This window comes from Tachysurus fulvidraco, chromosome 4 (genome assembly GCF_022655615.1).
Source record: "Tachysurus fulvidraco isolate hzauxx_2018 chromosome 4, HZAU_PFXX_2.0, whole genome shotgun sequence".
Classification (NCBI taxonomy): Eukaryota; Metazoa; Chordata; class Actinopteri; order Siluriformes; family Bagridae; genus Tachysurus; species Tachysurus fulvidraco.
Genome location: NC_062521.1, coordinates 6080186 through 6094155, shown reverse-complemented (window position 1 = coordinate 6094155; position 13970 = coordinate 6080186). Strand labels below are relative to the sequence as shown.

Here is a 13970-nt window from a genome sequence, read left to right as displayed (position 1 = left end):
GTAAGAAATGCGTGTATATATATTTTAAATATTTTATTTAATCTTATACAGTACCAAGTCATCCCACAGTAGGCAACATGATGCAGCATGCAGAGCAGACATCCCAAACTGAAACAGGAGGATGCTCCATGTTGACTCGGAACATAAACTTGGAGTAAGATTAGTTTTAAAGTAATTAAAAATACATTTTATAAGGTAGCCTTGACTGGATATATATATGAGAGAAATGTTTATACGCCATACATCATTTCACAGCAACTTAATATTCAGAAAGGGGGGGGGGAAATGTGTATCTTTACTTTAAGAACGCTGATTGGTCTGAGGTTTTTCTAAACTTTGGCGACATCCATAATTATTATAGTTGACATTTAATATCACAAGTGTAAACAGTAGACGTGCCAGAAATCGGAAACCATGCAGAAGGGAACATGTTCATGCAGATGCTGGAGGAGCACCGAGGCAAGGGGGAGAGATCTGAGACCCGCTTAGTGCTGCAGGTTAGACAAGCTAGTGGAGATGGATAGGAAAAATAAAGAACAAATCATTTCCAGCCTTACTCTTATACCAATGTCTTAAAATGTCTCAGTGGGTAAAAATACAGTACTTCATTTAGCCAGATGGGGGCATGTAGTAATTGTAAATGCTGTGTTCTAGCTTCTGGTACACAAGAAGCTAGGAATATTAGTAGTTAAAGCAAAAATAATGCTGCCTGCATTGAAACTGCGAAAAAACTTTGTGGTGTTTTTTTTTTTTTTTTTGCACAGGTGCCGTCAAAATAACAAAACGTTAACAGAAACCAAACTTGAAGTCACTGATATTTGAGTAAACCACAAATTACATTAGGGCTTTTTTTTTGGCATCTAATTCTACCGAACGGTCAGGAGATAAATCACAGCATAAAGTTAAACCACAGAATAAAATTACTCTCCAGTACTATGAATATTCATAAATAACAAATTATCACAATACAAAAAGTACTGATTAACATGATTCAAATATAGGAACAATGCAAAAAGAAAAAAAGTATTCACTTGAAAAACAGACAAAATCAACCAGCTCTTCTTATTTATAAAAGATCTTTGTCTGGCTTGTCGATTCTGTGTTCTGCTTGGCACATCATACCCTATTTACATACCCTAATGTACTGATATGTTAACATTACATCCACCTTCTTACAATGCGTGACATACACTTGCTTAAAAAAAAAGACCCAAAATAATAAATAAAAAAGAAAAAGACAGAAAGGGGGAAAATGATGAACCAGCCAACCCGTTTTTCCCTTCTGCAGACAGAGATGCTCTGAGCTGTTCTTCAGTCGTTAAAGTGCTACACCTGGTTATTGTGAGGATCAGAGTTCAAACACTTACGCGTTGGCTTCATCAGGGTAGCAATAAGGTAGCTTCACAGAGTAAATACTTCTGTTGAAAGAGCATTTGCTAGATGTCTCGAGCAGATCATCACAGATGGAAAGGAAAGCGCGTGTTGTAGGTGGCAGGGAGGATGCTCAAGGAGGATGTTCACACATCCACTACCATCTTTTTGTGAATGTCAAGACCACCAACAACCTAGAGCAAAAGCATTTGGAAAACATTTCTGGTTAGTTAAGGGGTTTGGATTAGCATTAAGACTCACTGACTGTTTAACCTGTTACCTGTCGCCCCCCCATTTTCATGATTTTCACCTAGATGACATACCCACATAAAAAGTGGTACAGCTCCCATATACTTTGACACACAGAGGTGAGCTTGGTCTCATTGGAAAGAAGAGAGTCTCTAGTTTCCGACACAAGTGTCAGCTTGATTCTAAGCCTTACTGACACAGAGTTATAGAGGCTAGAATGGAGGGTGTTTATTTCCGTCTGAGTTGTTTACCTGATAAACTGATTACATACATTGCTGTATTTAATTCTGGTTGGTAAACAACAACTGAGGGCCATAGCCACATGTCTTGGCTTTCACCAAAAAAAAAATGAAGTCAAAAGACTCAAAAATGGATTTTATATGAATATTTTTCTATGGACATGTCCGTCTGTTCAGGTTTTTCTTGTTTATTTTGTTTACTGTATAACTTTGTATAAAAGGACTGCATGCTTAGTTCAAAAGTCCTATAACAAAGAGAACCCCTCTGCCTATAACTCTGTTTTGAAAAAATGCCTGTAAACTGACACCCTGAGGTGTGAGAGTGTGAAACGTTCGAGAATTGCGCAATAAAGCTGAAAAAAATTAATATGCGCACGCTTATTGCACAGCCCGAACTCACCAGATGTATCATGTTGCATCTCGTTGGAATCGTCTCCTTATTGGCTAAAGAGCTATGATGCTCGCGAAACATCAAATCGCTACTGGACGGAGCAAATGTCAGTCAAAGGGCGGGTCACCCACATAGCATGGAGAGACCTCATTGGCTTCTTAGCTGCCTATCTCGGCCGCACAGGCACTGGTTGGCTCATGCGAGGGCTTGTTTGCTTCGTCACATCCTCGACTACAAATCTGACGCGTTTTGAAATTTTGGTATGTGTCCAATGAGACGTAGGAGTCCAACAAAGGGCGGAAGTGAAGCTTCGTGTTCAGTTTCCGGTCAAACACATAATTCTTGTGAAGCGAGCAAAGCGTTTTGGATTAAAAGGATTACATTTTCAAGTTTTTTGGACTCTCGGGGATTTTTACAAGCATTTGTTTTGGAAAATACATTAACATTAGTGACAATGTGAAGAAAGGAAAATTTAAAGACCAGCGTTTAAAAGTGAGTAAACAGATCGAACTAGCGCCACCTAGTTCAATTTTCTATCAAATGGTTAAATTACTATAAATCATATTATGCTGTGTGTGTGCGCTTAATAAAATCCTGAGAGTCTAAGCTTTCAAACAGTATATAATTTAACCGTGTATTTAGAGGATTTAATGCTTAAAAGTTACAATGAAGTTACAATGAATTTGATGCATTTTCGCCTCCTAGCGGTGGTGGCTCGGTACCGAGACGCAGACATGTAAATAAACACATTTAAAAAAAAAAATCCAAACTTAGTTACTTAAAGTAAGTCAGAACGGTACAACAGTGAATATCATCTAACCAGAAAGTACTAGGAAAATATTCAGATTGAAAAGACCCAGTGTAAAACAGACACAGAAAGTTTAATACACAAACACAAGCAACAGAAGCCATCACTCATGAACAGTCAGAGCAGAAACACTTAGACAGACATGTGAACATACACCAGACTCTAAAGGAGATTGATCAACATGATTCAGTCCTGACATTTAAGTCGTCTCCCAGGAGTGCCTCTCCTCATCCTGTGCTATAACAGTGCAATGTCTCAGGGCCTTTTTACACCTGGTCACTTCATGTGTTTTCTCTGATCCGATAGCTATCTGATTTGTTAAAACTGTTCCATTTACATTAGGCCACATAATTGCGTCTTGGCGAATCGGATATCAATTCGATCTTTCTACTCCCGCCCAATATGCAAATATATTTTAACTTATTTCCGGGGTAATTGAAATGGAACACGCTTCGGTGTGTGTGCAGTTGCTACAAAAAACAGCATTTACTGTTTGCTGCATTTTCGATTCATCTGGGTGAAAGATCAGAGCCAGCGCTGGTGGGAAAACATTTGTTTCTGGCACAATGCACGACTCGCGAGTCACCTGTGAGTGACGTACTTCCGTTTGGGAGGAGTTTAGCGCTGAAGTATGTGGCTTAAACAACCACATGCATTTACACCTGTCCAGTTTCATCTGAAATGCGTCCCAGACAACCTCCTGAAGGGGTTTGAGCGATCGGATTTATATCCGTCCCGAAACCGTTTCGGAGGGCATTTACACCTGGTCTTTTTATGATCGGATAGCTATCTGATCACAGAAAACGCATGAAGTGACCAGGTGTAAAAACCCCCTTACTCCCTGCACTCAATACTGCTGTTGAGCTACTGCTGTTTCCAAAGACTCATCCCACAAAATATCATTGATATTTTCCAACATCCAACATCTTTTCATGAAAAAAGTTTTAATACGTAAATGAACATGTTTCTATGAATAAGAAAATTAGCCTGTGATGACACCTGCTGACTTGAATGGCTTCCTGAGCATTACACAAGCTACTTTCCCTTCAAGTGATTGTTGGTGACATTGGCTGGCATCAAATACTTACAGAGCAGAACTCTTCAAAAGATATTCTCCCATCTCCATCCTTGTCTGCATTGATAATTGTCTTATCTACAATCTGCTGCAGTTGCGTGTCCTTCAAGTTGTTGCCCACCATCATCTTCAACACTTGGAACAGTTCACCGTTAGAGATATAGCCGTCCTTGTCCATGTCGTAGATCCGGAAAGCGACTGCAGAGGTTTGGAAAGATGTTTATAGATAAGTGTACAGATCATTCATGTTCATGTAATTTAATATGAGTCACTGAAACTGGACTTACATCTGAGCTTCTGTTCCTTATCTCCCTTAACACTGAATTGTGAGACGCCCTCTATAAACTCTACAGAAAACACATTTATAAAGGCGGTTTATTCCAGAGACCTTCACTTTGCCTCAAACATAACTTTTGTTAAGGAAATAAGGTTGAAGTAATGGCTTATGTGCTGAAATTCTTTTAAAAAATCAAGCCTGTTTTTCGTTACTTAAGTAATATTTCCTCAGTAAAGATATGTTTATTTAATTTGCTAAAACCCTAAAAATGTAATATAAAATTTATAATAATTGTAAAAGTAGTAATACTACTACTACTGCAATAAGAATAAAATATTCTCCATTAACATGCAGTAATGTTTGATCAGGGCATTTACAAAATCGGAAACATACTCAACGTACACTTTACAACAATAAATACTGGATAAACACTTGCATGTGTTGAGGTATTTGCTTGGCCTCACCTTTGAAATCCACTTCCCCATTGCCATCTGTATCGAATATATCGATAACCCTCTGCACCAGCGGATTCTGCTGTAGCTCAGGCAGGGACATGAACTCCTCTACGCTCAGGGATCCAGAGTTATCTAGGTCGAGTTTCTTAAATCTCTTACCTAGCCTCTTAATCTCATCTGCATCGACTAGAGGGGGAGCAAACAGGCAAATGATGAAAAATAAAGCAACTCATCAACCCTCCTCATATGCTTAAATGTCTTTAGAAAAAAAATTTAAATGATCTACTGTTACATATTATCATATAACATCGTAATCCTTTAGTCAGTCTAAGCCGTAAGCTCTAACCACTTCTACAATGTTTCTCCTAAGCTTTCTCAGCGAGTATTTGATGCCAGAAGTCCGTGTAATAAAAACACACGGTGCAGTTTGCACGAGCCGGCACCCAATGCAGTCTGTGCAGTTTGCACGAGCCGGCACCCAATGCATCCTCAGAGTCAGATATACTTTTCTGCTCACCACCCTAGAAAAAGTAATTATTTATGTTACAGCATCCTTCCTGTCAGCTCAAGGCATTCTGGCCACTGCTCAATGTCCACTGACCTCTCATTAACAAGTCCCTTCTGCCTAAAAAACTCCTGCTCACTGGAGGTTACTTTGGTTGAACCATTATTGTAAAACCATTAGTGAAATACTCAAAACTGTCAATCTAGCACCAAGAACCACACCAAATCTTTAATTTACCCTTCGAGATGTATGACCTAACTTTCTAGGAATTTATGCACTGCACCTGCATGACTGGCTGACAGGATAAATGAATGAATGGTCAGGTGTTCTGGTATTTTACTAGCAGAATTAACTAAATACATAAACCTTTTGCCTTTCCTTCACCCAAACCCCAATTTAACATGTTGGATCGGCTGACACGCTAGTCCATTGGATAAAGGGAAAGAAAAAATCATCAGAGCATTAACGCTTTCTCTGGAATGTATTATGCATTAATCTTGCTTATAGGCATTGTGGAAGCATAGGGAGAGTGCAGCTCTCTGAACATTAGTGTCACTAGATGGGTCAGTAATTGCATACGGTCAACACGTCAGTTCCATTAGTGTAATGCTCCACATTAAGCTCGGAATTCACAGCACAGCAAGCAGACGTGTTTAAACTCAAGTAGGTTAAAAACTGTTTCTTTTTAACAGCTAGATGAATACGTACAGTTCGAGAAACTTCCGATTTTTTTTTTAATTTTCATGCCTAGCTACTAAATGTAGCATAAAAAGAAATATCCTTCTTCATTTCACAGCTTTTCACACCATTAAATCCTTTACCAAATGATCTAAATTCCGACACCATTACGTTAATGAATGGCGGTTCAGGCATCTGCTTAAGATCGGCTGTATTTTTATCCATGTGCTCATAAGAGAACCTCCTGTAGTTGCCCTGACATTTGCTTTTGGGGAAATCCTTAGCAACAAGGAATTCAAGCATGCAGGTTATTTTGAGCCTCCACATATGGACGGCTGATCACTCTTGAGGAGACGTGTAAAAGCATCGGTATTGATGCACCTTACAAATTATCCAATTACAGGATCAGTCAAGCGTTCACAGTCGAACATCCATAAATTTGCAAAAACAAATTAAATTCCAGGTCAAGACATACACAAATGTAACAGCAGGGATTAAACCTGTCACACAGACAGATCCGTGTGCACGTGTGGAGCTTTGGGAACTGAAAATATCTGACACACAAGGCCCTGCTGCAGGTCATGGTTTCACACCTGTTTATCTCCTGCTCCTTTCAGGGTCATTAACAAACCAAAAAAAAAAAAAAACAGACAAACCTGAAGCTCCCGCAGTGACAAATTTAAAATGTGGTACACTTCTGAATTATTGATACCTGTAAAGATAATACGCAAGAAAACGATTTCTTTTACAAATTGTAAAAGGAAAAAGAGGGGAGGATTTCCCCCCCCCACCACATTCAACTCATTTTAAGGACCTGCCTGATGTGGGCTGAACATAAAAAAATGCACTGCATAAACTGTTTTAACTGTGGTCTCTACCCTTTTTGAGTCCTTAAGCAGACGCCCGAGACGTTTAATTTGTAGAAACGTAAGGTAGGAAATGTGTTGGCAGTTCTGTCCAGCGCACTGAGAAACAAAGCTTCACACAAACACTAGAACCTAACTCACGCTTCTGTCCTCACGCCCTCACACTTGTCCATGCTATTTTGGTCATCTTCCTCATGTCTATTAGGCTCAGGAGACCAAGGGGCATGAAACCAATTAAAACAGCATATACATGCCTAAAAATAAGTGTGGCTCCATCTGCAGAAGGAGGGAGTTTTTAGACAGCGTGGATGTCCTTGTTGTTTCTACAATCACCTCTGAACCTGTTAAAGCCTTATCTTCAAATGTCAATCCTTTGGACAGATTTTACTTATTTAGAAATAACTATAGGAATTTTACTACAAAAGCAATGTATTAAATATACATTTCAGTGGAATGACAGAAATAATTCAAATGTGCACACTGATTATGTAAGAGTTACTCAATCACATCCAGCAAAGGTTCTGCCTACAGACTGTTACGTTACTAAATGCTTGCTGTAAGAGCCACTCTGATAATTCTGTTAATTCAATCTCTATGCTTGTCTTTCAAGTGTTCAGAATAAGACAAATAAGAAAAGCTTCAGGTAAATGCTTGTACTTACAGTGCGAGCACATCTCCAGGGGATAACTTGCTTCATTTCCCTAAGAGAGAGAAAAGAATAAGTAAAAAAATTAGGCATTCTTTCTCCCTTTCCTTTACTTTCTACAGTCTACAGTCAAGAGGACGGTGTATTCAGAAGCAGCTATTTTAGCACTGTTGTGTGCACATCTGGTGTTTAAAAATGATACCAGTTAATACAATGCCTCACAGGAAGTGTGTTAGCTCATGTATAATAGTCATTTATATCACTAAAAATGTTCATAAGTGAACAGCCAGCGCTGGCACAAGCACAAATACAAAGGAATACCTGTAAAAATCCAAATTGTGCCTACACAAATCACGACAATCATGTCTGGGGAAAAAAAAAATGAAAATGGCTATGATTGAACATTGGGATCAAATACATTAAACTGGGTGGAGATACATATTTCTTATTAGAACACAAGCAATTCTTTTTGAAAATGGTGGCCGTGGACAGCAGAAAACAAAACTAATCTAGCCAAATTGCCAAGGAATCAAAGTCACATGTTCAACATACGACAGGGAGAACATGCTGAATATTGTACAAAATAGATGAATACCTTGCACTGTTCTATTAAATGAAATGAAATTCAACAACCATTAAACCGTTGTCTTTTAGTTTCAATCTGTTGAAATACAACTTGTCAATAAAGGACTTGGCATCCTTGAGGCTGCAGTGAAAAACATCTCATCTCCTAAATATAACTGCACTGATTTATTATGAAAATAATATTTGACTATTAGCAATTATGTGGAACCCAGAGTAAAAATGGTTCTGAACGTTTGTTATTCAAAACCAAAGTAAGCTTTAGAAATCGAGAAAAATTCAGATTTCTAGTCAACACTTTGCATTATCCATATTAGATTAGATTAGATTCAACTTTATTGTCATTACACAAGTACAAGGCAACGTAATGCAGTTTAGGTCTAACCAAAGTGCAATAGCAGTAAGTGCAAGATATACAGTTTGTACAAGATTTAGATTAAAATGTTAAATAAAATGGTAATATGGAAGTGATTTACAGATGTGTGTGTACTATGAACATAATATACAATTATATACTATGAACATAATATACAATTAATACTATAATTATAACTGAAATTATAGAAGGATGTAACAAAATATGGCTATTGCTATAAAAAGTAATACACACAGGCATTACGACTGTTCTGTGCAGCATAATCTGTGAGCTACAAAAAGAAAGCACTGGATTTCCAGAGAACAGACAAAACAGGTGCATTTGCTCTCAAAATAATAAAACCATGACATTATTCACGACCTAGTATTGGACCTGAATAAATATTAGCGAGGCACATTTACAGAGGTCCATCTCTCAAATAAACTGTTTGGTGTGCTGAGTATCAGCCAGTCTATGAAGAGTATGGGGTACACATTAATAATAGGTTCCTCATTCAGTTGTAAATAGACTAAACAAAAAAAAAGCTTTGAATAGGTTACAAGCTAGCTACGGTGGTGCTCACTGGTGAGGTATATTTAGTGTAAACTCCTGAAGAATTTTCTTTTTCGAAAGCCTAAATTTATCCAAACCCATATCTATTACTGTATTGTAATGAAATCAATCCATATTGTACTGTACACAAACAGATCCGATTTAATATACTTCAAGATGCACTTTTCTTCACAATGCTCTGCGAAGCCGCCTCACAGGATTTAGGCACGACAGGTTAAGCAGAGAAAGATAAAAGCTTTGTGTGTCAAAAAACAACATGCTCCATTAATGAGATGCTATCATTTGTTGAAAGACCTTTTGGTAATTTATTCCTTTTAAGGGCTGCCACTATTTCAGCTGGCCTGTTTGTGTATTCACAATAAAGTGGAGTGAGCACCACGGCACTCGGAAGGCTACACTACAATATGTAACAGACGCTGACACATAACATTACAGTATATTGAATAAGTTTTTAGATTTGGTTCTGAGCATTCTCCAATGAAAAGGAAATTTTTATACATTCAAATGAAATATAAATGTTCAAAGAGACCAAATTCAATGTCAACCTCATCTCTGCTTGGTATAGCTGTATCTATATCTAGATGTAATGTTAAATCTGATACTGATGGCTTGTCCCTTTCACGCAAGTACAAATACATATCTAAACCTGTCAACATCACATGCTACTGCAGTGGATTATTAGTAGACCTTACCTAAACAGACATCTGAAAATGTCGCGTATTTTATATTGGACACTTTATCCCTCTCTAAATGCTGGCAGTTTTTTGCAAAGTCACAAGATGCTCAGCCAATAAAATAAATAGATCAAGTAGTCCATGTGTGTCCCTGACACAGTTCCTATTATAAACCGGTAAAGACATGGAGCTCCTAAGAATACAGCTCTGCTCCATTGTAGTCCATTAATGAGAACATATTAAAATAAATCACTTCTTTGTATGCTTCATGATTAATGCTGGTAATCTGAATAACAATCACAAAAAGCTATTATTTATTTTCAGACTGGTTATAAATTCTAGGGCAGAGAGTGAGTTAAATTATGAAATCTCTCTTACTTGTCCCTTACATACATTTCTAGAGATTTAAAGAAACTGTACCAAGGAACAGTGAAGCTGTTTTTGGGGTTGTTGTGGTCCTACACCAGTCACTTAATGTTAACTTTTCCTTTATTTTGTCACCTGTCTGTAAGTGAGGGTATTAAAATTAGGTCTCATCTAGGTAAGTGTGCTCACCATCACGAGTATAAAGATGATCCAAAAACCCATAAACATTATACACATTATAAACAGCTAATTCTGCAACCGAGCAAGCCAGGTTTTGTTGTTTTTAAAAATCCCACATTGCTCAGTTTGCAATTCAAATCAATGCACAAATATAACTTGCCAAATTAAATCAATAATAGCAATTATGAAACAGCACTGGGTTTCTTTGTGTACAGCTCATTTGCTTAACAAAAATGTTTGACAAAATTCTCTGACACGATATACTTGACAAAATAACGTGATAAATTTAAATGATGTGTTGGTTCAAGTGGATAGGATGTGACACATACAGGTGCAGCATTCAATATTTTACACCTTACTTGTAAAGATAATCTAGGGGATATGCAGAACATTGTGTATTAAGTTTGAAAAAAATGGTAGAAAGTGTATAAGGCTACTAAAAACACATTTGGAAAATGTGGTTCCAGGTCGTAAAACCTGTTTGTATGTTTATCATGTCAGTTATTTTGTAGATCCTATATGGGGTTTTATGAACATTCATTTGTTGAAGCCTCATAACCATTAGAGACGTAATCTTGTGAGTGGGAAAAAAGACTAATATAGACTAATGCACTAATAAAACAGCAGGAACAAAATATGTGAAAGCCTCGGCGTGCTCCACAAGGTTCAGTGCTCGGCCCCATTGTTATCCTCACATGGGTTTTCTTACTACTGATGTGCCGATGACACTCAACTCATCCTGACCTTTAATCCTTCAGACACTCACGTTTCTGCTTAGATCTCAGGAATGAACTTCCCCTCACTGTTTAAACAGTGGAGTCACTGGAGAGCTTTAAACAAAGATTACTAACCTACATCTTCAACTATGCACATTTTATTTTTCTGCCGTACAAACCCGCAATCTTATTCGCTGACAAAGTTAAACTAGCACAAAGGTAATTTTTTAATAGACAGAGCGAAGTACTTCTTAAGTAGCTCTGGATGACCGTGTCTTCTAAAGGCTGTTAATGTACCATCTGTATTATTTGGGGAGGTAAATTTATGTCAAATGAAATCATAGGCATTACATAACACACTCTCTGGGTTGGGCTGGTCGGTGCTGCGCGTTATGTCAGTTTAACTTCATCAGAATCACTGGCTTGTCAAGCTTATAATCAAAATCCCTAAACAATTACATGAAATATTGCTCTTCCAGCTTAAAAGAATCTCCAGAAGAATCTGCCAAGCCTGATGCTGTGAGGAAGCAGAACCTGCTGAACCCCGCATCATTTCTGATTAGCTATGAAGAAAAAAACCCCCAAAGAAAACTCCATGTAACTGTCATTTCGTCCTCGCTCCTCCTGTAGGACTTTCTCCTCGTTCTTGTTCAGCGAGTGAAATCAAATCGACATGGCTGCTCTGAAAATAAGGGAACTGACTTGCAAATGGAGAACAAAATTATACAAAAACAAAATGTGAGCATCCATTAAGAGCTTCAGTAAAGGATTTTTTAAAGTAATATTTAAATCTAGATCCCAAGATCACTTTGAAACTTGTATTAACACCTCGTATTTACAGATAAAGTCAGTAATGTATACGGAAAACAAGCAGCACTGGAACTGAACCAGCCGCCCTGTTCACCCTGTGACGTCTCTGGGGCACACACACAGCCTCAGTGATCGATTTCTACATAAAATACTAAAAATACATCACGGCACAACAGCAGAATAACACGAATTTTTCGCTTTAATAACACTCCAGTTTGTCCAGGGTGGACTCTTCCTTTAACATGGCATCATCTGTCGTGTTTTTAACGTTATATTACTGAAGAAAAACAGCACTAAAGGCGTTTATCTGCATGCTAACAGCTACATCCGACTCTTAAACGGTATCAGTGTCATATTAAACCCACTCCATGATAAACCATTAGCACCTAAACTCTGTTTAAACCTGATAAATTTGTAAATTAGATGTTAAACGCCTCGGGAAAAAACCACCGGTTTGTAGCAACGACTTTACACGAAGCACCTTATCAAAACGGGCAACAAAATTGAACACAGACACAAAATAAAACCTTTCTTCCGATCTATTAAACGCTGATAAGATTGCATAAGGCTCGACCGGTATTTTATTATAAATTTACAGCAAATTAACAATCGCTTATTCGCTGTAAGTTAGTCGGTGGGTTGATTAGCTAGTTTGCTTAGCTTGTTAGCGTTTAGCAAGCGTTGCTAAATGTGTCGTATTAATTAGCCGCACTTTATTCTCACCATTTTGCTACTCGGGAGACAAAATTCCGCTTCGAACACGGGCAGCAACAAATGACTGCAGAAAATAAACTCGAACAATCTCTTCTTGTCCAGGCAAATATTCGTTTTGCTTTGCCACAACAGCGAGAAAAGACATAAAGCTACTGCGTCCTATGGCTCCTGCTGCAGCGACTAGAAGCGAGATGAGGAGCGCGCCTATACTACATCCGGGTACCTCTGGAGCTGTATCTCAAATACACTATGCCTGCCTATAATAGTGCATACATAGGATTATGGAATTATATTTGTAGTAGCACCCTACCTAGTGTACTCGAATATGAAGCGATTCGTTATTGGGACAAGGGAACAACACGTTTGTGTTAAATGCATCAAACGTTGAACGTATTTTAAGACATAATAGTCGCCTGTGGATGACAAATGACCCTTTAGATCCTGTTGATATTTACGATATAATAACAGTGATTGTAACCCGACACGAAAGCAAGACGGACATTTATGAGCAGTGTTTATTTGCTTACTGCAGTATTGAATATTGAAGTTATTTTTTTTATCTGTGCAACTTTAGCGCCATCTGCTGGTTATATTACTTAATACCCGAAACAATGCAACGTCTCCTTTGTGATTAGATACCACATGTTTAATCAACAACAATATTAATGACTGAATTAATATTTTATTCTTTTACATACCACAATATTTAAGCACATTACAGGACAGGGAAATGTTTTAGAGAGTAGCATTTAAACCAAGGAAATAATAAACACCTGTGTAGAGGTAATGCATTTTTATTTCCTAAAAATTGAAAATAAACTTTAGAAATAAACCACTTTCTTACAATGCTCTTAATTTTACATTACACAGGAAATAGGCACAGAGTATGCACACAAACCCAAGCTCAGGATGGAATAAAGCTTACTGGAGCTGTGAAGCAACAATGCAACCTGCTCTCCCACTGGACCACTATGTTATTTTTGTTATTTTACATTAGATATGGTTCTCAAAATAAGATCTGGAACCCTTAAAGATGCACAAGGCATAGCAAGGGTGTCTGTGATATTTTTTAAATATTGTTGGTTATTATATTTTTGGGTCCATGGACCAAACTATATTTATATTAAAAAATCACCATGAAAAAATACAAACTGATTAAGTAAGAGAAATATATTTTTATAATTAAATGGAGCTACAAAATGTTTGAGAACTACACTGATCTACGTGATAATGAACACAATAAACAATAATTTGTTTGAAATGATGTGCTGTGAAGAAACGCAAGGATATGTTCGATATGTATATATACAGTATAGGAGTATACTGTCAGGTTATGGATGAACACCACTGTGATGATCACATTCTGACTGAACACATAATCAACACTATTTTTAAGGTCTAGAGATCACTGAACACAGAATAAAATAACAACAAAGACGG

General features: G+C 37.5%; 1 protein-coding gene across 1 annotated transcript; it reads right to left on the bottom strand.

Annotated features, from left to right (window-relative positions):
* Nucleotides 1–18: 18 nt before the first annotated feature.
* ppp3r1a (protein phosphatase 3, regulatory subunit B, alpha a) lies at nt 19–12740 on the bottom strand. The gene is made up of 6 exons (XM_027165799.2): nt 12540–12740; nt 7576–7615; nt 4875–5051; nt 4421–4480; nt 4147–4331; nt 19–1565 (listed from the first exon to the last, which is right to left on the bottom strand). The coding sequence occupies exons 1-6, from the start codon at nt 12540–12542 to the stop codon at nt 1518–1520; spliced, it is 513 nt and encodes a 170-aa protein (XP_027021600.1). The 5' UTR covers nt 12543–12740; the 3' UTR covers nt 19–1517.
* Between the last annotated feature and the right edge of the window lie 1230 nt (nt 12741–13970).

Excerpts from the sequence above, each read along its gene's own strand:
- ppp3r1a (XM_027165799.2), bottom strand. Across the intron at positions 5,052-7,575 it reads CCTGGAGATGTGCTCGCACT|TCGATGCAGATGAGATTAAG; the intron begins GTAAGTACAAGC and ends CTCCCCCTCTAG. Across the intron at positions 1,566-4,146 it reads CTTTTGAAGAGTTCTGCTCT|GTTGTTGGTGGTCTTGACAT; the intron begins GTAAGTATTTGA and ends CTTTTGCTCTAG.